Source organism: Thunnus maccoyii, chromosome 5, assembly GCF_910596095.1.
Source record: "Thunnus maccoyii chromosome 5, fThuMac1.1, whole genome shotgun sequence".
In the NCBI taxonomy this organism is placed as follows: Eukaryota; Metazoa; Chordata; class Actinopteri; order Scombriformes; family Scombridae; genus Thunnus; species Thunnus maccoyii.
Window position 1 is genome coordinate 32,165,332 of NC_056537.1, and position 25,433 is coordinate 32,190,764.

A 25,433-nucleotide genomic window follows, 5' to 3' on the forward strand; every position below is an offset into this window, starting at 1 on the left:
CAGACAGCGAATTCTAAATTAACCTCAAATCCAAACAATTTCAGTTTTAATTGAAAAACATCATGCATATGGTTCATTGTCCATGATACTTGTGAAAACTAAATCACAGAAGTGACCATTGGACCTCTAATGCCTTAATAACTGACACATAAATGCAGTTTGGCTCAATGATTGTTCAACACACAGTGACAGGAAATGACACACAAACACATGGTATTAAGTAAAAAAAAACAACAAAACTTTATTTACAAAACAGACCACTGCCCCCATCCCACAAACCCCTAAATTCAGTGACTACTGTGGAATGCTATGTCTGTGCTTGTGGCTGAGGTTGGGAATTTACAGGACTGAGAAGAACAACACCCAGTGCTAACCTTCAGTATTCTTCCACCCACTTATTTAGTCTGAGTTCACCCGTAGACTAATGTCAAAGTATGCCAACACTTCTTGACCCAACCGTGGCCTGAGGCCTTGACTGGTTCTCAGTGGTGAGTAAGCAATATGCTTTAATGAGCCTGATGTGTTATCAACTCAAGACTACAGGTAGGACCAGAGGCTGAGAGAGATTGAATGATACCATCTGGGACTGTGGTATACGCATCATGACACAACTAAACAAAACATTAAAATAAATCACATCATACAAAAAACACACGTTTCATTTTGCTGAGATCAAAAGGACACACAAAATGCATTACACCTTCTTGCTAAATAACCTGTTACAAACATTAAAAATATTCTGTTTTCAGACGTCTTCTGTCCAGGCAGTATGAAATACATCTCTACTCAACATGTCATTAGGGAATAACTACACTTTTCTTCTTGGCATGAGCTTCAAAGCCTGTAAATAAGAACGTATTCACCTGCTCACACATGGCAGATAATTGGATTCAGCCCGCATGTGTTGTGTGTTCTTGATAAATGTGTGTTCACACAATCAAGTGTGTGTTGATGTGTGTCTGTATGTGTGTGAGAGAATGACACTTATCACAGCTGTGAAAGTGAACATGGTTCACACAAACAGCTGTACGTGTGAATAGAAATAATTGTGGCAACACAGTCTTGCGATGTCAGAATTACTGGCCGAAAACCTCTTGTCATGTTTCCATGTAATGGTGTGTTTGTGTCCGTGTATGTGTGATTTTTGCTGACAACAGTACAGGGGAGGTGTGAAAAGCTGACACACATTTCTCAGCAATTGCGTCAAATAGCATGTACGTGGGGGGGGGGGGAGATGATGGTGTTATTGCTCACACAGCGATGTGGGTGATTGTTCACATACTTGTAATTAAAGCAGGTATTTCTGTTGGCAATCGAGACTGTGCATGTGAGTTGCAACATAATTGAGCGATGTAAGAGTTACAAGCATGTAGCTTCTTGTAGAAGAAGCCACTGTGAGTCTGTCCACAGTCAACAATATAGATCCATACATGTCCCTCGACTGTGTCCTTAAAAGGGGGGGGGAAGGGGGGGGGGGGTACTGTAGCGCAGCAGGATTTGTGTGTGTTGGTGTGTGTCCGTCCGTCCCTGCTGTGTGCAGGTGAAGCTTTGTCTGCACAATTAGAAGGCGTAGCGAGTACGAATGTCCTCCAGTTTCTTAGAGACCTCAGGTGGAGTTCGATCCAGCTCTTCAGCCACACTTTTCTGCTTGTGAGGGTCCATGCTGTTGAACTGCTCACACAGATCTCCATCGATCACATTCTGCAGAGCAGAAACAGAAATGTTGTTTTCAGAGTCCATGATGATTTCATGACATGACATTTGAAGGAGATGAACAGCTCAGATGCGAGGCCTTTACAAAAACATGACAGATAACCAACCTTGACTGGGAAGTAGTAGGACCTAAAGCTGAGATGGTCTCGGCCACACAGTGGGGGGAACTCAGAGCGCATATGCATCTCTAAATGCTGGAAGAAGTCATGGTCCTGGACATAGAGATGAAGCAAAGAGAGAGACATGATTGAAAAGAAGAGCATGAGAAAAGGGCATTAAAAAGTACAAGGGTTGAGAGAACTAGTTGGGTGTTGGGATAGTGTCTGTTGACATCCACGTCCATACTGATGTATGAGAGATTTATAAGATGTGACTGTGGTTTACCTCGTGTGAAGTAAATGGGACCAGTATGCCTATGCCTCCAGACAGCGTGGTGTAGACCAGGGACTCTGATCCCCCAGGGATCAGAGTGGTTTTCTGGAGAGATAACACCGTCTCTCCTACGTGGTAGTTCACTATCACCTCAGCCTGCAGAGACAGCGGAGGGAGACAAACAGTCATGTGTTGTCTGGTAGGATAAACTAACAATCAAATCCCCCCCTGGCCCCTAACTACCTAATGTGACCCTGAACAAAACCGTATACTTGAATTTCTTATATAACTGTAACCTCAGTGGATGAGCATTGGGCAGCTCGTGTACGGCTCTCTGGCATGTGCAGCCATGCAGGTCTTGTATAAGATGGATCCTGACATGATGTCCTGGGATGAATGGAGGATTTTTTTTTTTAAGGATTGAATGACCAGAAAATATTTAAATGCTTTTAAAATTAGGTCAAAGCACAAATAAAACAGTGAAATATGGTTATTGACTTGGCAGTATCCGCTTTCTAATCAAAAAAAACACATAGAGCGACTGATTATTGAGGCAAAACCACATTTCATTGTGTGACATGGCCTCTTATCAGAAGGTGACTTACTACAGCCGGTAACCTCTATCTTTTCAGTCATTCAAATGGTAAATTACCAGCAGCTCCGTTCATATAATCACACAAGTCTGATATATCACTTGAAGCCATTTCAGGTCCCAAGATCACCCACACTGACAGCTGCACATACATATAAAAGTATGGAAAACTGGACTCTTTGCCAAGGTCAGAAAGAAGAGACACACTGTCATCCTCCGCTCAGAGGAAATTGGTCCAGATGGTCAGATCTAATCCAATAACCATCAAAAAACGGCTTTGCAAATAATTAGAGGTAGTAATTAGGATGTACCTCGGATACAAAGGCAGCATTGGAGAGGAATAAAACGTCAGTATTAGTCTGGGCAAACTGCCTACAGGACATAGATGACACTGACGCCAAGAGACCAAGAAAGCAAAGGCAAAGTTAAAATAAGCTCTGTGCCTCAGACACACAAATGAGCCATGCTTGAACAGAGAACAGCGTCCCTCTGATGGGAAACAACGGCTCTGAATGAAAACAAGTTTGTTTTTTGACTGACAGGGTCATTTCCCGAGGGGGCATAAATGAGATTAGTCGAGATAAAAACCCCACAGCTCTGAAATAAGACAACACAATCTTTGTGTTTGATTGTCATGGCCATAGACTCAGCACACTCAGCCAAGAGGCCAGAGTTACATCTGAAAGACGTGAATCGGTGCCTATCATGAACTAAGGTGAGCATCCTGTCAGCCTACTGTCATGAACCATACGGAGTGCCACAACTGATGTTACATCAGCATTTGAAAGGGATTCAGATAAGAAAAGTGAAGAAAGGGCTTGTTTCTGAAAATCTCACAATAATGTATGTGAGACTTATGATCACATGACTTGTATCTATCTTATCGAGAAGTGAGCCTGATGAAGACAAAACATTGCTTTTTTAAATTGTGTGCATGACAAAGAGTTGGTCCAAAGTTTCTTGTAAGACAAGCCAGTTTTTTAATTCTTTCCTGTTGCTTGTGTTTGACCACTAATCCGGCCGGATTTCACTGGTATTGTGAGCAATCCTGGATTTATCAGAACAACCAAGAATTGGACCGCAGCCTTTATTGAGAAAAATGAAACATTCACAGTGGTAGGGCATGACATCTCATCTCGTCTTGGTCACAAACTGCAACCTTAAGCTGCTCTCCATCATGTTGAAAATACATTAAGCATATTATGCCCACATGCCTCGGGGGGGATTCCAGCACAGTGGAAAATGTCACATCCGGTCAACAAAGGCTACGGAGTTCAACGCAAGACTCATGAGATGTCTATGTCTTTTCAAGTCTCTTTAAGTGTTGAGGAGCTGAAATGAAAGGAGGTGAACAGAGGCTAATGTAGCCTCTGGGAAGGGAAGGACTCCCCAGGTGCTGGTCAAAGCCGTGTGTCTGTCAGGCGTGTGACCGGTAGAGTAGTAAAATAGTAATTTACCCACAAAGGCCACAAGTTGTGTCTGCAGGGGGAGAAGGTGAGATTCAATCACTAAGAAGATTGAACCTGCCGTCACACATGTTAGCACCCTTTTTTTCTGGTTTTGTGCCAGTGGAAAGTGGTCTATTTCAGAACATGGACTGGTTAATAAAACTGACATAAAATAATATAGTCATTAATGTAAACTTGAGTGGACAGATTTACCTCTGTTGGCAGAAAAAGAGAAAGAGACAACCTCAGAAATAATTTAAATCCAAATGGTGCAAATTGATCCAAATTTATCATCATGTATGTATTTGCATTAAACTTCAACTCCACTGATTTTTCTGTTTTGATTTCTATATTTGTATGTAATGTGTTGACTTTACATGTGTGTGAATTTTCTCATGAAACAATGCTGAAGTGAATAAAAATGAGAGAAACGGAGAGAAACAACATGACATAAAAGTCGCCCACACACTGTATGACATTTGGGGTGAAGACAGTCAATCCTTTCATTTTGCTCACTAGACAGCCGTGTCTCCCTAACCTTGATCTTTACAGATATATTAATCAAATAAAAGTGGAATGCATCTAATTTAATGTAAGGCGGCATTTAACCTAGCCATGTATAGATAATTAAGTTCAACCAGCCAGATGCAAATGCGCGTGCACACACACACACACACACACACACATATTTTGGATAAAGACAAATCTAGGCATCCACACCCACATCTAAAAACAGACATGGTACATTTCCAAACGAAATTCTTGATCAATGTGCATGGAGGCAGGAATAGCTGACAAACAGTTTCACAAAGACAACTGGGACCAGCTTATAATGTCTAAATTGGAGGGACTTTCCCAGTCTATCTGCTACCTAAACAGTTTCTGACCAGGATTTAAATATGGGATGAATGTGTGTGTGTGTGTGTGTGTGTCCACACACACTTGTATTTGTGAGTAGGTTAAACTTGTGGTTGACGGTGTTATGCAGCTTATGCATGTGTGTTGGCGGTTAGAGGTCAGAGCGGTGGAGGAGGCAGATTAGTGTGTCAGGCCGGAGTCCTGTACAAGCCTGAAATTTCAGCAGTGGCCTGAACAGTTCAACTTCTCAGGCCTGGGCCCAACAACTGGCACAAAATTCCTTCCCCAAACAAATCCTCACATGCTGAACTGACTGTTTTCACATAGGCTTTTCTATCACGTTTGTGATTACATACAATTTATTTATAAATGTCTGACTTGTTCTTTCAGGCTCGAGTCACGTTGAAGACCTCTACACCGCAAGGAATGCACTGGTATCTACAATACACGTTAGAGATGACTCTCAAAATACATCTAGATAAATGTAACAGTGACCTTCAGGAGTCTGTATAAGAAGGATGGTTTGAAGAATGGTGGTTTTACCTTCTGTGATGCTCCATTAAGGAGGCCTCTGTCCCATAAAGCTTTGTTCCCTGTGGGGTCCTCATCCACGTCATCACTGGTGTTGGGGGGAAGACGCACCTGGGAAAAGTAAAAGTAAATGATGAGATGTATTTCTTCTCATCTTGTCAGTCTCACTGGACTCCAAGAGTTGTAGAAGCCTGGGTGATAAAATCACATCTTCTGTTTTGATTGGGATCGACTTTCTTGGGTGAAGTCCTGTACCGCAATTCATACGATTCATAGAAACAGACAACTCCAACACTCTCCCTCTTTGTACTCACAATGCTAATGTTCCCAAACTTGTCCGCGGAGGCCATGGTGTCGTAGTCCAGCAGACAGGCTGTTGTCACCCAGCGGGGACATGTGTCGTCAGCGAAGATGATGAGCTGGTTCTCATTACGCCGGTAACGGACCCAGAACAGGCTCTCCTGAACATCAGATACAATCACACGCTGGCCGATGGTATGGATGCCAGTCACCAGGTTGGGAACGTGCTAGAGAGGAGGAAGGAGAGTGATAGGTACACTGAAAAGATGATGATAAATGTGTGCTGTGGAGGAAAATCTCCAGAGATCCCACAAACTATCAGAAAAGACCATCCTTTCCCTTTTTCACCACCATCTTTCAGTAAACATGTGTGCAAAAACACCGTTTAAATTTGACTCCCTTTAAAGATGTCATAACGGGATCTGTTGAACATAGATCTCTCCCACAGCTTCAGCGGGCAGACAGTCCCTGCCCACTCAAACATTCTGAATCAATTTTTCAACTGAATCAAAGTTCTGTGGTTTGCTGCAAGAACCAACACAACAGTCTTTATGTCCTTCCATCATCTGAGGAAGTGAAGGCCTGTTGGATTCAATTTATTTTTTGTGGGAAATGTCTGAAAAACCATGACCCAACCTCATACTTGGAAGCTGTATGTTTTGCCATGTTTTATGATTTTACTGTTTATTAGCGGTTTATTTAGCACATTAGCTTGTTGAACTTGGCGTTAGCATGTTCGTAGCTGATATGGATAGCAATGTGGACTAATTTGGAATATTGAGACAGTCAAGAGAAACTGTGTGAATGTTTAGCCTCACTAAACATAACTAGTAACTGTTTTTTCATGTTGCTTTTGTGGAACTTTGAACTGTAGCGCTAGCTCAGCTAGCTTTATTGTTACACGTTAGCATGTTCTGCTCCATGATCCTCGCCAGTATGTGTGTGTTGCTGCTGTAACATTATGTAAATGTACATGATAGACATGCTATGAACGTAACGACACACATGTGAAAAAGAAATGGTCAAATTGCAGGAATTTCTTTGCTTGGCAACGTTGTGCAGCTGTGATTAGCACCCAGCGGCTAACTTGCTCAGACCATAAAGCTGTAAAGTCAAGTCAAGACTAATACATCCATTCTGGTCCACAGATACACTTGGCGTTATTGTAATACTAGTATCAGTAACGCTACCATACATAAATAACGGCCCTCTCCTTTGGTGGTCATGTTATCTCGCATTGTATCACGGCTGGAAAACCACAATCAGTTTCGGAATGAAGCGTGGGTAGCAGCAGCTCATTTGCGTAGACACAGAAACAGCCCATCCAGAACGGGACTGAAACACAGGGGTACAGAGGAATGCAAGAATGTATAATCTCAGTGGTATTTTCGGCAAAAAACTTCAAAAGACATGTTTTGGGGACCTCAGAGACCGATATTAACTTGCTGAAAAAGAGTATAATATGGCTATAAAACCAGAATTGTTTATGATTTTGTAGTCTTCTTTTTTTAACAGCACATGGTCACCCCCGCCTGTTGATGTGCATTATCACATTGTGCAACTGGCAGAAATGTGTATATACACGTGAGACACAAATGACAGAAACATGACACTCATTTAAACTTTCCTCTAAGGCGCCACTAGAGCTCAAACATCCCACAGCCTATCAACTGACAATGACATAAATATCCATTTCTTACACACAAAGCCTCTGCAAACAAAAGGGAATACACCCTCATACACATGACCAGGTTCACACCACTTAATGTCATCACACTGACACATTCTCTGGCTGAAGGTTCAATTCAACACATCACAAATTCAGTTATCAGGAAACTGTGCACCATTCTATGCTTCAGAATCATATTTAATCTTAAAAAAGGAATAAAATAGGTCAAAGAGCAGGAGACGGTTGAATTGAATTAAACAATTTAAACCAGCAACGTTGTGCACTGTCAGATAAAAATAACATCTTTGTCCTCACAGGAAGGAAAAAATAACATCTTTGTCCTCACAGGAAGGAAAAAATAACATCTTTGTCCTCACAGGAAGGAAAAAATAACATCTTTGTCCTCACAGGAATGAAAAAATAACATTTTTGTCCTCACAGGAATGAAAAAATAACATCTTTGTCCTCACAGGAAGGAAAAAATAACATCTTTGTCCTCACAGGAAGGAAAAAATAACATTTTTGTCCTCACAGGAATGAAAAAATAACATCTTTGTCCTCACAGGAATGAAAAAATAACATCTTTGTCCTCACAGGCAGGAAAAAATAACATCTTTGTCCTCACAGGCAGGAAAAAATAACATCTTTGTCCTCACAGGAGGGAAAAGCCAAAAAGGTATGAAAAATTCACCTTTAAATCTATATACTACTTTCACCTGCACTCAGGCACATTTCTGATTAAAAACCATGATTTGACCATGATAAAGACCCAGGAGGAAAAGTATCACTGATCCTGGTTTCTCAGTTTTTTTCATTTGGGCAGACAAAGACCTATGTGCAAACATCCATGTGTGTAATCTTTTTTCAGTCAGACCTACGACATGACAGAAATGATTGTCCACAATGAATAAACCGGGTGCTTAGTGTTCCCAACTGCACTTGGTGGTCATTATTATCATTATTATTATTACTCTTGTCTGACACTGTATGGCTTTAAAACTTTGATGGGTAACTGTAAACATATTTAGTCAAGGACTTCAATAATTCACATAGTATGTTCTGCTTTAATTGCATCAGGTCTGCAGCTGCACTGCAAATTCATGAGGCAGACTGAGACTAAGCTGATTATGTAGCAGGATGTGACTGTTTTGCCTGACCAGTCAATTGGTCAGGGCCTGGCGGTCAGGTAAATGTTGGCTTCTTGACGTGAACGCTACCTGAGGTATGTCTCCAAAGACTGACAGTCCTCACCCGCATTTTTGAAAAGCCTCTGGTCACATTTCTCCTCTTTAAACGCTTCATGCTTAGCTCGAGAATATAGAGACCTACATTAAGCACACAGAAGTTTGTGTATTTTGGTCGCTGCCTTACCTTGTTCTCACACTTGCGCAGCAGTTTCTTTTTGCCCATGTCGTAGATTCTCAGCAGTTTCCCAACTCCCACCATGGCACGTCCCTGGAATGGAGCAATGGCCAAAGGCACGTCCTCTACTGGGGTCTGCAAATCAAAAAACAAAGAATTAATAAACCACAGCTAACCAGATTATTTTAGGGCAGCTTTCAGGAGAATTTAGGTTGAGATGCAGCCGGTGTGTCTAAAGAGAAACGGCTTATATTTCTTAAGAAGTGAAAGAGCTTCATTTTGAAGCGGGGTCCAATATCCCACTAAACACAGATTTAGGCATGAGCTCCAGATCCTCCTTGGGTCAAAATTGGGTCAAAATTGTGACCCAAGAAGGTCTCAAAGTGTTCTGGAGGCAGGCTAGTTTAACGGAATGTAGGCAGTGTAAGCAGATACACTGTTTCAATTTTCTTTTAAAATATCATGTACCTGCCTGCAGAGTAACTGTGTCCCTCACTCATCCACAAAAGATAAGATAATAACTCTGGAAAATCCTGTGACACGATACCATGCTGATTATTTTTAGATTTTCCTCTTTTTTGTTAAGAAATGAAATATAAAACAGCATGTGTTGAAAACTGAACTTAAAACTACTGTGGTAATTTTAACTTGTTGTTCTGAGACCTACAAAAAGATCACACCCCATGACTTTAACATTAATACATACTTCGGCTAATCCAGCATTTTATTTTTAAGCTATGACTTCTATCAAAAATTCATTACCTCTTATAAACATCAAATTTTGGTAAATTATATTTTTCAAATTAGATTATAGTGGTCACAAGTCAAACTGTCTAAATACTTTCTATGTCCAAGATGTGGCTTAATCACAACTAAAACACAATTTGAGAATCCACATTATCCCAGTTCTTCTCTGGAGAATCACTGACAGCATCTTGTGATGTTCCCTTTCAGGCAATTCACTCGGTCCAGCACAGAGAATGGGATATCATGCCCTCACGTGACCTGACTGAAGACACCTCTATGCACGCCTTTAAGGCAGATGATTTATGGTGACATATGTAAGGCCCTGCCTGCACATACTGTATATATATCCGGCACCACAGTCATGCTTAAGTTCTTACGCTCTTCACCTAGCTAAGGACACCTCTGCGGAGTCAGGTTAGCTCGCTACAGCTAGGTAGCTCTGTTTCCGCAGTAGGCTATTGCCAGCTCGAAGTTAGTTTAACAGCCCCTGTTGGTGTTAGCCACCAGCTACCCAAAGCGCTAATTTTGTCTGCGTTTTATCCACGGGCTTTGTGTCTCGGTACAAGCACCAAGCCTAAACAGGTGAAGTAGTAGTCCTATGTCCGCCACTGTCCTCAGGGGTACAGCTTCTCTTTGCACTAAAAAGACCGGCACGAGGCATGTCTCGTCTGTCTGGGGATTGTCCACACCAGGAGTGTGCTGACTCAGCCTGAGTCCTGTGTATCTTGTCACCAGCTCCAGTGCTAAACCCTGGAGAAAGTGCTGGGACAGACTACCATTGCACAACACGAACCCCTCTTCTCTGAGTCGAGAGACCTAGCTTCATCTGAGTCCGACACCTAGAAGCTTTTGGTCGAAATCCCCACCGGTAACTGGGCTGACCACATGGTGTATGTTGAGGGGTTAGCGAGAGCAATAGCTAGCCGTCTGCCATGATGACAATCACGTGCTGGACGTCAGCATGGACATACATGCTTTATTGGAGGATGAACAAGAACAGCTTTATCATCGGGCCAGTACAACCCTGTTGCTGTGTCAGTTGGCCAGGACAATACATCCTTCTTCTCAGTGTAACGCCATGCAGCTGAGAAACTGGAGGTGGAGTGGCCCTCTCCTCTACCAGGTGGCCCCATCCCACAACCCTGGTGTGGGTGGCCCCACAGCCCTCCCAACCAAGCACTGCAGATTCTCTGCATATCAGCTGGAGAATATTTATTGAGCTTCACTGAGCTCTGTTACCATGCTTCAAGCTATCAAGCCATGTGTCTGGTGGAGCTTGGGACACAAATGCCCCCCAGCAGTCCGCTTGCACTTCTTCTCAACGAGGTCAGAGTTGCCACGGATTATATTCTGTGTCCCACTGCGCAGCACTCTTCCTCTCCCCCATTTATTTGGATAAGCCAGTGTCTGCTGAGGGTTTGTGTGAAGCATCACCCCTAGACGTGATGTGAAACCCAAGCAGCTAGTGCTTGCAGGCCTGCGATACCACCAGCTCAACCAAGGAGGGCAGCACCACCTGAGACTTTGGTCTCCCAGCCAGTGAGGCTGCAATCACCTGGTCAAACTCCATGTCACTTGGCACCTGGTGCAAGTGTCCTCTACCAGGCCTCTAGAGGTGCTTAGCGCCTAGGGGGAAGAAACCACACTCCTAGCTCTGGGACTGAGTGAAGAGGGGCTCCAGCAGCAGGAAGACACTGCTGCCCCTCATCTTTTGCCGCCCAAGAGGCCGCTTCCATGTTCTGTTCAGGGGTCCAGTCTCAAAAGGCATTGCACACTCCTAAAAACAGTCTCTCAAGCACAACGCCCCCCCATGCACAGAAATGCACTTTTGTTGCCTCAGGTTGTAGTCCCTAGTTTGGCTGTGTTCAATATTTCTCAGGTGACCAAGTGTTCCCAATGTTTGTCACTTTATCAGTGTATCTTCATTGTATGAATATCCTGAATGCTCAATTGTTGAATCCAATAAATTGTGCATTTTGTACTCAAAACACTGCAAATCAAATAAACCAGGGCAGAAAGGTGATGTTGTTCTCCTCCGGCTCACCAGAGGGCGACTGCCCCTCCCCAACAGTGCTGCAGGTCAGGACTTTGTTTAAAAGGCCATCTGTAAGTGATATCTGTACTTCAGCCAGTTGGTCATCACCACACACTTTTGTTCAGTTTTATCATTTAGATGTCAAGGACCCCTTTGGCGGCTCACTCCGTCCTCTCTGCTAGGTCTATGATGCTGCTCGATTATGGCAAAAATCATAATCATGATTATTTTGGTCAATATTGAGATCATGATTATTTAAAACGATTACTCCTTGACTCTGGAAACATCATGCATTTATTGAACTTTTTAAAAAAAACTTGTCTTTTTAACTGGACTTCCTTGAATTTTAAATATAAATCAACTGAAAAACAAATAAATGTAAAAACTGAGATAAATAGATGATAGAATATACAAATATATTTAAATAAATAATATAAAAATAATAAATAAAAATAAATTAGACAAAAATAATTGAGATCATGTTATTGTAGTGATTGTGAAGATGCATGCTGTGTAGAGAGTAATCAATACTAAAATGACAGAAATCATTGACTCGTATTATCATGCAGTGTGTTTACATGCACCTGAGTAACCAGGTTACAGTCAGTTTTCTCTAGAAAGCTGATTTCCTAACTGTTATGTGAATCAGAAAGAAAATCTGTTTTCTGTAATCAGAGTATGGGATTAGAGAAACCTTGTTTCCACAGGTAGATTTTACTCCCTGGAGAACACCAATTCTCTGCCATATAAACGTGTAACCAGGTTTCTAACCAGCTTTTTACAAGTAAGCATGTGCATAGCAACAGACTGCAGACAGAGAAAGCACGGCACCGTGGAACTAAATGAAAGGAGAGATCATTACACAGAGCAAAGCGTCCTCAAATTTAAAATAATAGCATCCAGGTGGTGGAGGTCTAGGTGGTAGACGTCTAAATAAGTCAGTCTGCAGCCCTGAACATTTGACTGTGTGTGAAATTGTGAGGATAAGCTCCGCTCTGTCTGTCTGTCACGGCGCTGTCCCAGCTGCTCTGACACCCAAGAGCATCGTTACGAAACGGAATGTGTTTTATCTCCATCTTGTTTTCATAATCGTTGGAAGCCGAAATCGTAATAGAAAATAAAATTTGATTACTTGCCCGACCCTACGCTAGAGTGCTGGAGGTTTGACTCTGGTTCAGTGGCTGCTCTGCGGGGCATGAATACATGTCCCATACTATATGTGTTGTACCAAGTGAATTGAAGTGAATCTGTTATGACAATAACAGATTATGACTGTTATAATGTTATATAACACCTATTGGACTGAAGGAAGACGTTGCGACGGATGTATATATGTGCAGGCGGGGCCTCACATACATCACCACAGATCATCAAGGTCATACTATATGTGTTCCTCTCCTTAAGGGAACAGAAATTATAGTCATAACATTTTCATGTTTCTTTTTTAAATGTTTCCATTTGTCAGTGGGGTTTGGTCAAGGGCTGCAACTAACAATTGTTTTCATTATCGATCAATCTGTAAAATTATTTTCTCAATTAATCAATTACTTGTTTGGCTGATAAAATGTCAGAAAATTTTGAAAAATGTTGATCACTGTTTCCCAGAGCACAAGATTCACATTTGAGAAGCTGGAAGCAGAGAATTTCTGCATTTTTTTTCTTAAAAAAAAAAAAAGACTCAAAACAATTAATCTAATATCAAAATAGTTGTCAATTAATTTAATAGCTGGCAAATAATTAATTAATTGTTGTAGCTCTAGTTTGGTCCCGGTGACTGAGTAGAGAAAGCCATGCAAGTCAGCGCTCACTTTTGATTGGTCTTCAAACAGGCCTGTCATTGCTTTGAGGCACATTTAAGCTTTATTATCCTGCTGGAATATAAATCCTGCCACATAACTTTAAGCTAGAAAGGATAGCATGTCTGCTAAAAAAGGATGCTACTTTGCTTTGGTCACTGTGTAGCTGATCCCCTGCAACTGACTGACTCCAGACTTGACTGGAGCTTTTATGGACTGCTGCATTAATGGACTGCTGGGGGGGTGGGGGGGGGGGGGGGGTTACACTACAATCATTGTTGCAGATGCTGTCTTGTCTCATAACGATGTTAGCTTGACTCAATTTGAGATGCTGTGATGATGTTAGGTCAGTCTGTTGTTGTAGAAAAAAGTGCTTATTTTACTGCCCTCTCATAAATATGCACCTTAGCGGTAGCTTGACAGTAGGACCATTGCTTCTTACATCTAACTCAAGTCAAGCCTTTATTAAAAAGGTTGAACACAAACAGTAACAATAACAAATAGAGAAACTTATTTTGTCAGGATCTGGCAAAAAAAAAAAATCACAGTTATTAGCAACAACTGATTAATGTTAATATTTATGTGAAAATCAGGACTTTCTTGTAACAAATGGAGTTACACATTGCTCCAACATACAAACCATTAGCATTATTATTCCACATCCTCAACTGCTTGTTAAATTCATATTTTATGACATTTCATGATGTGTTTTCAGGCTGACGATGATGTGGGTTACCTGTGGGTCAGCCGGTAGAAGCAGTAGTAGGACAGATTTGTGATAAAAATGAGCAGCTAATATGACGGGATACACATGGGTAAAATTATTGACAATTGCTGCTAAGTTAAGGATGTTTTCAAAAATATCGGCTGCTTTGTTTTACAGTTTAAAACACAGCTGGACTCTCAGTCAGTGCAGTGTTCAAAAACAGCCACCCAAACCCAACTATGGGTGAGGCCAAAGACGTAATGTAAGAAGTAACAAGAGATGACTTTGGTGTCAGCTCTTGGTGTAAGTAGTGTCAAGGGGTAAAACTACAGTTAGAGGAGTACTGTTGAAAAATGCAGGAGCAACAATTTTTAAAATCTCTACAACTGAGTGTTTATTGGTAATGTAGTCAGTGTAGTCAGATGTATTCATTTATGTGCCACTGTGAGATTGTGTAGTATGTCAACTTGTGTATTAGGGGTGGGTGGAAAAAAAAAAAAATCAATTCACATAAGAATTGCGATTCTTATCTCCTACAATTCTGAATCATTCACAGATGTCAAAAATCGATTTTCTAGATGTTAGTTGATAATGTGATGTTGACAGAACAAAAAAGGCAGAACTCAACTGCAAGAACAGAGCAGCACCCCGACAGTCTACAGCGCACACACGCTAGTTATCTTGTAGTTCATCTTCGGTTGCAAGAATGTTTTGTTAAATGACTAAATAATTACCTTTGCGAGATGAACATGAAGTATATTGTGAAAGTAGTGCCCCCTCTTCTATTCATTCAATCGAGAATCAGTTTTGAATCAAGAATCGTCACCTAAGTATTGTGAAAGTATCGAATCCGGTAATGAGCATATCATGCCAGCACTGTTGTGTATGAATAATCTGTGTATGTGCATCAATAAATAATGTGTGTTTAACTAGACTCATTGAAAACGTCATATCTGGTTAAGTGGTTGGGAAATTCCTCTAACTTCAACTGGCTGACACCGCCATGTAATACAACGCTCATGACTCACTTCCCTGTTAATCCACATCAGGTAACAAATGTCTGTGGGCTGATTCACCCTGATGGTCTCCACCCTGCTCGAGTTTCTGGGGAATTGCCCGGGGATCAGTGCGTGGCGCCAGGGGCAGTAACCTCTGTGTTTAGTGTCATCAAAATTTTACTGGGGGTGGTACTGCCTGGGGCAGTTTGATGACCCTTCCTCCCTGGAATCCAATCCTTATATTAGTAACCACCTCAGACCATGACCTGGTTACACACATTTCAATAACGGCGCACAGTCTCCTCAGACAATTAACACTCTCTGCCCCACACTAAATTACCATGTCATTTAATATGTGCATTTTTTGTTTAGTTATTCAATCTTCTTTGTGTTGCTTTTTTATAAAATAATCTTTCAACTGACAGAGCACCTGAAACCAACAATGTGCAGCCAGTCCAATCTGTGCCACCTATTGCCAAGGAAAGTAATAGCGAGTGCAGCAGTTTAGACTCCACTATCTGTGCAGACAGAGAAAGTAACAACTGCTGCAATTTTCTTACACTTGCACCACCTGCAGGCAAATGATACAGCGGCAGTTTTCACTTTTCCGTTTGTCTGCTATACGAAACTGAGTGAGTTTGAGAGTGAGTCACAATCAAGTTCCGTGTGGTACGTGTCAATCGAGCCCACCTTGTGCACAAACTCCAGCTTCTCCCCGCCACTGACGAGCCGATAGGTGTAGATGAAGCCACCGCCCACTGATCTCGGGTTGAGAATCATGTCTCTGGCCACGCCAACCAGAACATACCAATCATCTCCTGTGTTGGTGAAACGACACACTGCAACACTGAAAAATATCAGAGGAAAAACAGAGAGGTAAAGAAGGTGTGAGATATGGGCTACTGTGCCATGCTTTAACATAAAAATAGTTTATAACAGTTTATAACAAATGATGAAAACTGAAAGGCTACATTTCCTCAGAACATCAGTTCCACTAAAATATCAAGCATTCAAGGAAGCTACAGGGTCTGCAAAACTTTATACTGCCATGGTATGAGTGCAAGTTACCTGCTTACTATGACAGCTGATAATGTTATATACTGTATGTAAAAATGTAATGTAAATACAATAATTAAGTAATATGGCAAAAGTGCAGCATTCCAACTAAATCAAACTGATGAATGTAAGAAATAGAAAAGAAGAAAAAACACTACTAACATAAGGTTTGCTATTTGACTAATACCTTTCTCTTTCTTATTATTATATTTATTCTACCAGCAGAACCATTTCTTTCTTCTGAGTTATGCAATCCATCACCAAACACACAAAACAATGATTTTTCAAATGATATTTTATGCCCAAAAACTTCACTGTTCTGTTTTGGCAGCCCAACATTTAGCTTTGGCAGCTGCCGGTTAAATTCACAGTCAGGAAAATCTCCAGCTAGAATTTATGAGATGTCGGGAGTTTTGGAAGCTGTCAATCAATGTGAAAGGCGAAATAAAAAAGAAACAGTCCAGGATCAGAGTCTGGACTGCATTACTTCATTTAACACCACCCACGCCACTCTCAGTATCAACTGAAACCTTGAGTAATGCAGAGTAGCAGCGTATATCTTATCTAATCTCTAATCGTCCCTCCATTATCTTCTGTTCCATTCCTTCCTGTTTACGCATCATTTCATTACAGTTAAAGCTTCGCTGCATCCGACAGTAAACAAACACCCCCACCTATTAATTAAAAACGCTGAACTCCCCTTCCTTTATAGCCAGTAATATTGTACATGACACTACACTGAGGAATGTTTGTTTTGCTTCCCACACTATTTGTCTGGTCATTCATTCATTAAATGCAACCAACCGTCTAATCTTCCACTTGGACAAAATCAAGAAACAGAAGCTGCTCACCTGAATGCAGCTTCATTCTGCTCCAGCTGCACCTGGTCCAGTGTTGAACCCTGAATGGGGTTGACCAGTCGCACCAGCGAGGCCCACTGCCCCGCTCCAGCTTTAGGTGCGCCGAAAATAGCTTCTGGGAGATTCTCATTGAGGAAGGCAGCGGCCATCTCAGCAGCCAGTTCTCTTTCATCCTCACCAGCAGCCTCCACCATCTCCTGCAGGGGCAACAGCAACAAACAACAAAAGAAGTCAGCTGGAGGGATGCTGTGGCATTTTGAACAGTTTGAGACATTTTTTCCCCTATCACCAGGTGCTGGACACATTCAGTGGGACATACTGAGACAAAGCCCACTGCCACCAACACCAGTTGACCAAAGACAGGTAGAGTCGGACCTGCATGCAGGCCTGGTCAGGAGGAAGGAAGATATTGATGGTATATGATGGGATCCAAACAGACAGACTCCCGAACACTGGTCTGAATGAGGCATTGGCTTTTCCTGCAGCCTTGCTAAATTAGGCTAATTGCTCAAACAGGCTAACTTTATGATCCCTCCACAGGCAATGACCCACACTGAAACCACTGCAAAAACCAAAAGCATCAATAAATCTATCTATTCTATTATTACAAGAATTTAGGAAATCCAAACTCTAAGTTTAAATGTCTCTTCCCTGCTTCTGTAAACATACATTAATCAAAACTGAAAAACTGGCCAAATGTACTTGCTGAACTCTGCTCTGACCACAATCAATCTCTTCAACATAAAATCTAAGCTACAATCAGGCTTAAAGTGACTAGGATGTCAGAAAGGTGGTCCTGATGCTCAGCCTGGGTGGTCTCTGTACTCTAAATCAAAACCCCTGGACTTAAACCATGTCAGAGATTGTAAGTTCTTACTCATTATGCCTTTGTGTAGTCAGGCTCTGTTAAAGGTGTGCATTCAGGTACGAGGTCAGTGTGATCCTTTCTGACACAGGCAGGACCAAACCTGCTCCACAGGAAACTCAAAGGGTACTGACAGTGGACCAGTCTCCCAGGAGACAGAACACAGGTACAGAGGTGTCTGTACAAACGATCAAGTCTTGCCTTGTACTAGAATAATATCATCTCCCCAAGTGGAAAATTCTCCTCTGGTCACAACTTCACTAGCCAACAGACCATCTCACTGCTCTAATAAATATACTTCATACCTCAGCCATCTGTTGCTTTCTCTGAGCTTTGGTGGCCTCGGTGTAGGCATTGTGGTCGGTCTCGATCAAAATGAGGTTGTTGGTCTCTGGGTGGATTACAAATTTCCTGGGGGTGTACTGCAGAGGAAAGGCCACCTGGTTGAAGACAGCTCCCAATTTCTCCAAAGCCAAGATTCTGCGAGACAGATAATGATAAGAGAGAGGATGAGGAAGAGGGACAAACAGTTACAAATCATTTTGAACTTGGGGCTCTATGCTTCTCAACTGAGCAAAAACTTCTGGCTTATGCAATATGGGTCCTAACACTTAAAGCGCAGAAATATGGACACAAGAGTGCTGTGCTGCTGTTAACAGCAAGCAGCAACAATGGATGAGATGGCGACTGAGATAGTTCAAGACTACTTCTTTTCCTTAAGAGACAGCAGACATCTGCGTCTCTTGGCTGAACCAGTGTACAAACTTCTCAGGATTTTCCAAATAAAATGTCAAACTATCCTTGACTTTCTAGTGCTGTTCAAGTTATATGCAAACATGTCTATATACCTCAGTGTGTTGGTGGAGATGGCCACTATGCCTTCTGGGCACTGCTCGGAGGCAAAGCCAGAGGCATACTCCAGAGTCTCATAAGACAGAGGGGTCAGATGGAAGCGAGACTGGTACGAGTAGCTGAGCCAGGAGCGACTGGACATTGCCAGCACCTGTCAGTGAGAAAAGACAGAGACAATAGGTTACAGCTGCAACAACCATGAATCTACTCATTCTTGATTAATCACAAATTATCTCTTCTTTAAAATGAACTTAACATTTAATGTTAACGTGGTCTGATCAGCAGCATAAAGACTATTCATTCATTTCTTGTATGTGAGCAAACAAACAAAGAATTTTGTAATAGAGCATATTCTCTGATTATGTGCAAATGTTTATGAGTGACATACAGCTTCCTGTCCCTGCATCCTGACTCTGAAGAGTTTGACAGGTCGTGACCCCAGGTAGCGTGTTCTGGTATCTGACAGATCACCGGTCACTGGGTCCAGCACCGTCCTCAGCAGCACACCGTTCTGAGAAAAGACATTGAACACACACACATTACTAGATGACATAATCTAAAACCCATATCACGATAAATCTTAAAGCAACTCAAGAATGATAAATTAATATAGACTTTTTTTTTTTTTTTTTACAACAATTAGTGGGTGCATGTATTATATGGCTCATTGCTGACACCTCCATCTTTATCGATTACGATAGGATGATTTTAAAATGATTTAAAACTTCGATGCCATAGGTGGCTGCAGATATTCTTAGAGAAATAAGAATATACGGTATTTATTGAGAAATGTCATATTATAGCTGAAATATTCTTCCTGGATGACCAATAAGACACGTGCTCCTATACTTACATGACCAAGTGTGCCTGTGTTATGTGATCTATCAGTAAGTACAAGAGCAATCTGAGTCGATGCTAACATAAATATGAATGTCTTATGTGTATTTATACAGGGGTGTGATTTATGTGTGCATTGCCATTACAACATAACAAAACTTCTTATCAAGAAAACTTCAACAAGATTCAGTTAGGTGAATGAGAAATAATACCTGAAGCCCTATGTTGAGGTAGAGGAAGCCGATGGTTCCCTTTTCTCCAAGTTCATCCTGTTTCTCGACCCCTCCCATCTCAACAATACACAGACTCTCTGGCTGGGCAGGCAGGGCCTGCATACTCAACGGCTGGAGGCAGTCCTGAATGTGAGGAAAAATCAAGGTGTTAAAACATCAACTTGCAGCAGGTCCCTCACATTATCTAAAGGCTTCACTATGGTGCATACACAAACACATAGTCGTTCTCTCTCTTTAAAACATATTAAGTGATATAGACATTGGAAACCAATTACTTATAAGTGGCTGATTAAGGGCTAATTAGAGCTTTTAGGAATAATCAGTATCAATGAACGTGGGCATTGATTCCACATGTTTAAACTACAGGGTTTGGTGAAAGGTGGTGTATTAGGCCTTTTCCACTTCAGGAATTTAATGACCCTTTATCTCAGGTTCTGCACTTGTTCCCACTACACTCCCCCCACTTAGGGGGCCAGTTACTGAAATTTTGGCACTGCTTGGGGGTGGTCCTGATTCCAAGTTACGTTCAAACAGCTGGTTTGCTGATTGAAAACCAGCAAATCAACTGGAAATCAAACAGCTGGTTTGCAACATGGCAAACACCATAATTAATATTGTAATGATAGCTATGTGTCATCAGATTCCACTCAGTGTTTCCATAGACACTTTCACTTTCAGTCAAGCTACACCTCACACATCATATTTAAATCCTTGTCAGAGATTTGGCAACATTACATAACCAAGCAAAATCCATCAGGATACTGGTAAATATTTTAGTATTTCTCAACATACATGTTGCACATGCAATTAACAGACATATAGACCCTGTCATATTCTATCTCAAGCATTTTAAACAAAACTTAAATCTGATGGATCCAGGGTAGACATGATTGACAGCCATGTTTTGCAGCAAATTTGGATCATTTAATTTAAAAATATTCAAAATATATCTTTTACATGATTCACTAATCTTTAAAAATACACAATGGAAAACTTTAAATCATAAAGGTAAATGAACAATATCTGGTATACGTGAGTATATCAATGCCTGACTCCACTCTATTAACATTCTGCCTGGGCTGCGGACTGTCTTTTGTTCTTTTTTATGGGTAAATATAGGTTTGACTGGTTTGCTTCAGATTATTGTGGTTGTGTCTCATCTGAAGTAAGACTCTCTCATGAACCTAAAAATAATTATCTTAAGGGCAAAGGCTACTGTGCCGGTCATCCGTCAGAGCAGTGAAAACAGGGTGGGAAATTTCATGTTGCTTTTCCAGAGGGCAGGGTCTCAACTGTTATTTGAACAAACATGGATTACTTCACAATGACCTGAAGCTAAACAACCTTAGTTAAGTGAAATTGTTATATATATAGTTTCAAAACAGTTACTAATGTGGTTTTTACTTCTTACTTTATATTTACTTACATTAGAGCCTGACCAATAAAACTGTCAATAACTGCCTTCTACATTAACATTTTTTCATTTAAAGACTGGGTAAGGCAAAGTGAAATGTGTCATAAAAACACACAATTTATAATTTTGGTGTGTCAGCTGTGCTGGATGGAGTTTCTCTGGCACAAAGAAAAGCTTTGCCAAGAGTCTAGTACATAAACAAATGTATTTATTCATACCGAAGGGTCCAGGGAGATAATGCGGACAGTGTTGTCGACCAGTCCCACAGCCAGGAATCGTGAGCGCTGCTCACCAGGAGGAACGTTAGCCAGGCTCATACAAACCACATCTGCAGACATCTCCTTTCGCTCTGTGTACTCATTCAGCTGGCCAGACTAGAGACAAAAGAGGACGGAGACGATGAGAGCGACAGTATTACTATGCAGCTGTAGTGTTCCTGTGTTTATTTTGGTACCTCATTTAGATTCAACTGCACTGTCATTTCTGAGGTTGCACTTTTTCAAACATCAAGTGTAGCAAGCGTCTCTGTCAATGTCATCAAGTCCACATATATGTTTTGTGAGGTCTGCTGTAGTAGATGCACCCTAAAATCCTTGAGAGATTTCACTGAGATCTATTACTTGTTGACTAAAAGCTAAAAATGTTAATGTTCAAAACTGGTAACTATGACCTAAGTATGAAATCTAAGCAGCATAAGATATGAAATGCTCAACATGTATTTGTCAGTAACACAATTTTACTTTGGTTTCTCAAGTACTTTACACACTCTAGTTTATCATAATTTGAATTTTATTAACTCACAAAAACTTAATTTTACTCATCAAGATCATCAAGAATAGTCTGTTTCCTGAGGAAACATAATAATAGGTAAAAGTATTGTCCTTCTTACCGGGTCCATCTCGAAGTACACCAGCTCCCCTCCAGTGAGGGCGATAACCACTTGTCGCTGGTTCACAGCGCAACGGACGATAGTCTTTTTGCCAGGAGTCTTCCACTCATTCACACGCTTGTCCGCTCTGATGTGGCGAATACCGTCTGGGTACACCTGTAGGGAGAAGCAGGGAGAGGCTGAGCAGCAGAAATAACAAGGAGAGGCTGAAACAAACTAGTGGGTTGGTTTAATTCCTGATGGTTTTACTTTGTATTCACTATTGTTCAAGCATCAAATAATTCATCTTGTGTTATCTGTTACAAATACAGCTCTGTAATAAAACCCACAGCTCCCAGATGGATCAGGACACACAAGATGTCAGAGTCATCTGTGTTGCTTTAAAGACTATTTTGGCAAACAGTCATAGACAAACAAAAAGGAAGAAAATATTTATGGGTTTACATGTGTAACATTCCTTGTAACAGGTTTTAGATGTTAACCTCTGCCTCATAAAACAAAGTGAAGACAGATTCTTGATTTGAAAACAAACTGTCTCAACCCTGTTCCCCAAAACCAGCAGGATAGTAAGCGATGACTGATCACGTCCAAACATTTAAACCTCTCTAAAAGATCATCTGGATAAGCAATCTGTGAAATCTGTGGAAATAGTAATAAAATGGTCAAGACTGCTTGTATGTAACTCTATAACTTTACGTCATCTTGTGGAGGGACCCTAGTTGTTCAATCTGCTTACAGGTTTGAGAGAAGATGTTAAAGGAGCATTTCGCTCACCTGAACAAGGGCGTCTTCACCGAGCAGTGAGCAGGAAAGAGTGGGCGTCGTTCCCAGGAAACCAGAATCTGTCACTTCCTCTACAGTCTCCCCGATGGACAGAACCAGAGTGGCATTGACGAAAGATACAATGATGTAGGCATCAAACTCATCTAATTAAAAGAAGACGACAAAGGAGCACTGGTTAGAAAAATAATGCTGATTAAACTGGGTTGAGGATATATATATGATGAATAAATGATTAATTCATGAAAATGATCTTATAGTAGGATGATGCGCAAGGTAATCAGAAATTACCATAAAAAACATTGTTCATTTCACATGAATAGACTTGTGATAAAGACCGCTTTGGGTGACATTTGTGTAAGAAACATCTGTTAAAATTAACATGGTTCAACTCCTAGCCCATGATGAGGTAGATGGGCCCGGGACCTGTTTAAGTATTCTCCTGTTTATATAATAAATAAATGAAAGTTCAGAAGGCCACAGCTGGGGTTCCACCTCTGCCACATTTTGAACCAAAACACCTCAGGTCTGTGGCTGAAACAACACTCTCACTTCCTTCACTTGGAAGTACATGTGGATCATATTTTGTGGATGTATTTCTCATTGGTTGTTTTCCTCAAAAACAATTGGTTGTTTTCCTCAAAGACAACCAATGAGAAACTTTTTACACCAGAGGAGAATTAAGCTGGGCTGTTTGAATACAAGGCCTGGCATGGATAATTTCCGGTGACACCAACATGTGGGCGCAGCTTGCTTGACACCATCCAGAGGGGAAAAGAGCAGGCAGCCCTGCTGCTTTGCCTGCCAACAGACTCCGGAAACTAGTCGGTCTGTTCACATTATTTATAAAACACACAGTTTAATACTTTAAGGCCACTGCTTCCCTTAAACATTGTTCTTGTTACCATACTGGCCTGAATATGATACGCCACTATTCCCACAATCCCTGCTTTTACAACACAAGGACTTCTGGAGGATAACAAATCTTTTGAATATAACAAGGAAGGCAAACATCCTCTGTTTGACACTGTGTTATCAGATAAACAATAATGAAAAATATCATAAATACTACAGACACGCGGTCAATGAATTTGCATAAAACTAGTACACACAACCCCCCCTCCCAAAACACACAACTGACTGATCTTTACCAGCTGTGGAGGAACAAAGTGACAAAATGTGAAAAACCACTTGACTTCAGAGAAATTCACTGTTACACAAAATAAATTCAAGGGGAAAAGTGCATGCGCGCACACACACACACACACACACACACACACACACACACACACACACACATCTAATGACTGATCTTTACCAGCTGTGGTGGAACAAAGTGACAAAATGTGAAAACCATTTGACTTCAGAGAAATGCACTATTTCACAAAATAAATTCAAGAAGAAACGCGCGCGCGCGCACACACACACACACGCACTGAACATCTTCCCACACTTCTACAGACTCTTCACTTCCATGTGCCAAACCAAAAAACACAAGAAAAGTGATCTGCATGCAAGTGGGGACCTGTTCTCTGTTATGAAAATCAAGGAATGAGCAAATATTAGAATGTTTGAGAGGCAGATATACAAACTATCAGTAAACAACAATTAAATATAAGTTATGTCCACTGATGCTGCTGAGTGGCTGTTTACATCAGTAATGATTGATATCAATACAGTGAGATTCCTTCAGTCTGACAGCATTAAGGTGAACTAAAGACTCCACTCGTCCCATTAACCACAGCCCAGTCCCTGTTGGCATTTGCTGATTGCATGCTGTGTCTATATAAGTTGTAAATTTAGTTCATGAGAGGTTGGAAAAAAGGTATGTGAAACAGGTATGTCATTACCTTCCACATGTCTGCGGACTGTCCACACAGCATTGGGGTTACCAGGCAGCTCGGACACAGCCATCTCTGAAACCTGATACAGACGTGTAGGGAAGGGAGTGGAGAAAGAACAAAAGACTCACTCAAACATGTATTCACTCTATACAGATGATCATTTTACACCATGTTTAAGTCTTGTAGTAAATACATAAATACGTACTAACTAGCAGTTAAGTGGAGATGCAGTCCATCTACACAAATTGCACCAGAACCACTCTGAGCATCCTTAGGTTACATAATGTTCCTTCTCCCATAACAATTAAATTGCAGACATATTGTATTGTGTTGTGAGAGATTCTACAGTATTTGATCCAGTTACTTTGAAATGTTCAAAGACTCAGGACCAGTTCTGAGGCCTGCAGGTGACCAGCAAGACATTTCTCCTACATTCACATCCTGAGCCAATCAATTTAATGTCGAGCAGGCTGCAGATTCTCATTCATGTGAGCAAATTATGATGATTCTCTTGAGTATAAAGATAACCTAACTGAAGCATTTCTGTTGTACTGTGTGTGTGTGTGTGTGTTGAGTGCAGAACACACACATCTTCTCTGAAAGCGCTGCAGCAGAGCTTAGTGTATACTCGTAGGTGTGATCGTTACTCCTCATAAGACTGACAGTGCCAACACAT

The 25,433-nt window shown here is 41.2% G+C and overlaps 1 protein-coding gene across 2 annotated transcripts in view; it reads right to left on the reverse strand.

Moving 5' to 3' along the window:
* Positions 1-216: 216 nt before the first annotated feature.
* sf3b3 (splicing factor 3b, subunit 3) overlaps positions 217-25,433 on the reverse strand; it is a 33,524-nt gene continuing 8,307 nt past the window's right edge. For both annotated transcript variants that reach the window (XM_042411928.1, XM_042411929.1), the window contains exons 12-27: positions 24,764-24,836; positions 22,908-23,059; positions 22,134-22,289; positions 21,463-21,618; positions 19,810-19,953; positions 19,149-19,271; positions 18,757-18,911; positions 18,214-18,388; positions 17,035-17,240; positions 15,818-15,974; positions 8,855-8,980; positions 5,829-6,041; positions 5,527-5,625; positions 2,098-2,241; positions 1,821-1,925; positions 217-1,701 (exon numbers count right to left, since the gene is read on the reverse strand). In XM_042411928.1, the coding sequence (XP_042267862.1) occupies positions 1,561-1,701; positions 1,821-1,925; positions 2,098-2,241; positions 5,527-5,625; positions 5,829-6,041; positions 8,855-8,980; positions 15,818-15,974; positions 17,035-17,240; positions 18,214-18,388; positions 18,757-18,911; positions 19,149-19,271; positions 19,810-19,953; positions 21,463-21,618; positions 22,134-22,289; positions 22,908-23,059; positions 24,764-24,836 (2,325 nt within the window). In that variant the 3' untranslated portion in view covers positions 217-1,560. The remainder of the gene's footprint in view (positions 1,702-1,820; positions 1,926-2,097; positions 2,242-5,526; positions 5,626-5,828; positions 6,042-8,854; positions 8,981-15,817; positions 15,975-17,034; positions 17,241-18,213; positions 18,389-18,756; positions 18,912-19,148; positions 19,272-19,809; positions 19,954-21,462; positions 21,619-22,133; positions 22,290-22,907; positions 23,060-24,763; positions 24,837-25,433) is intronic.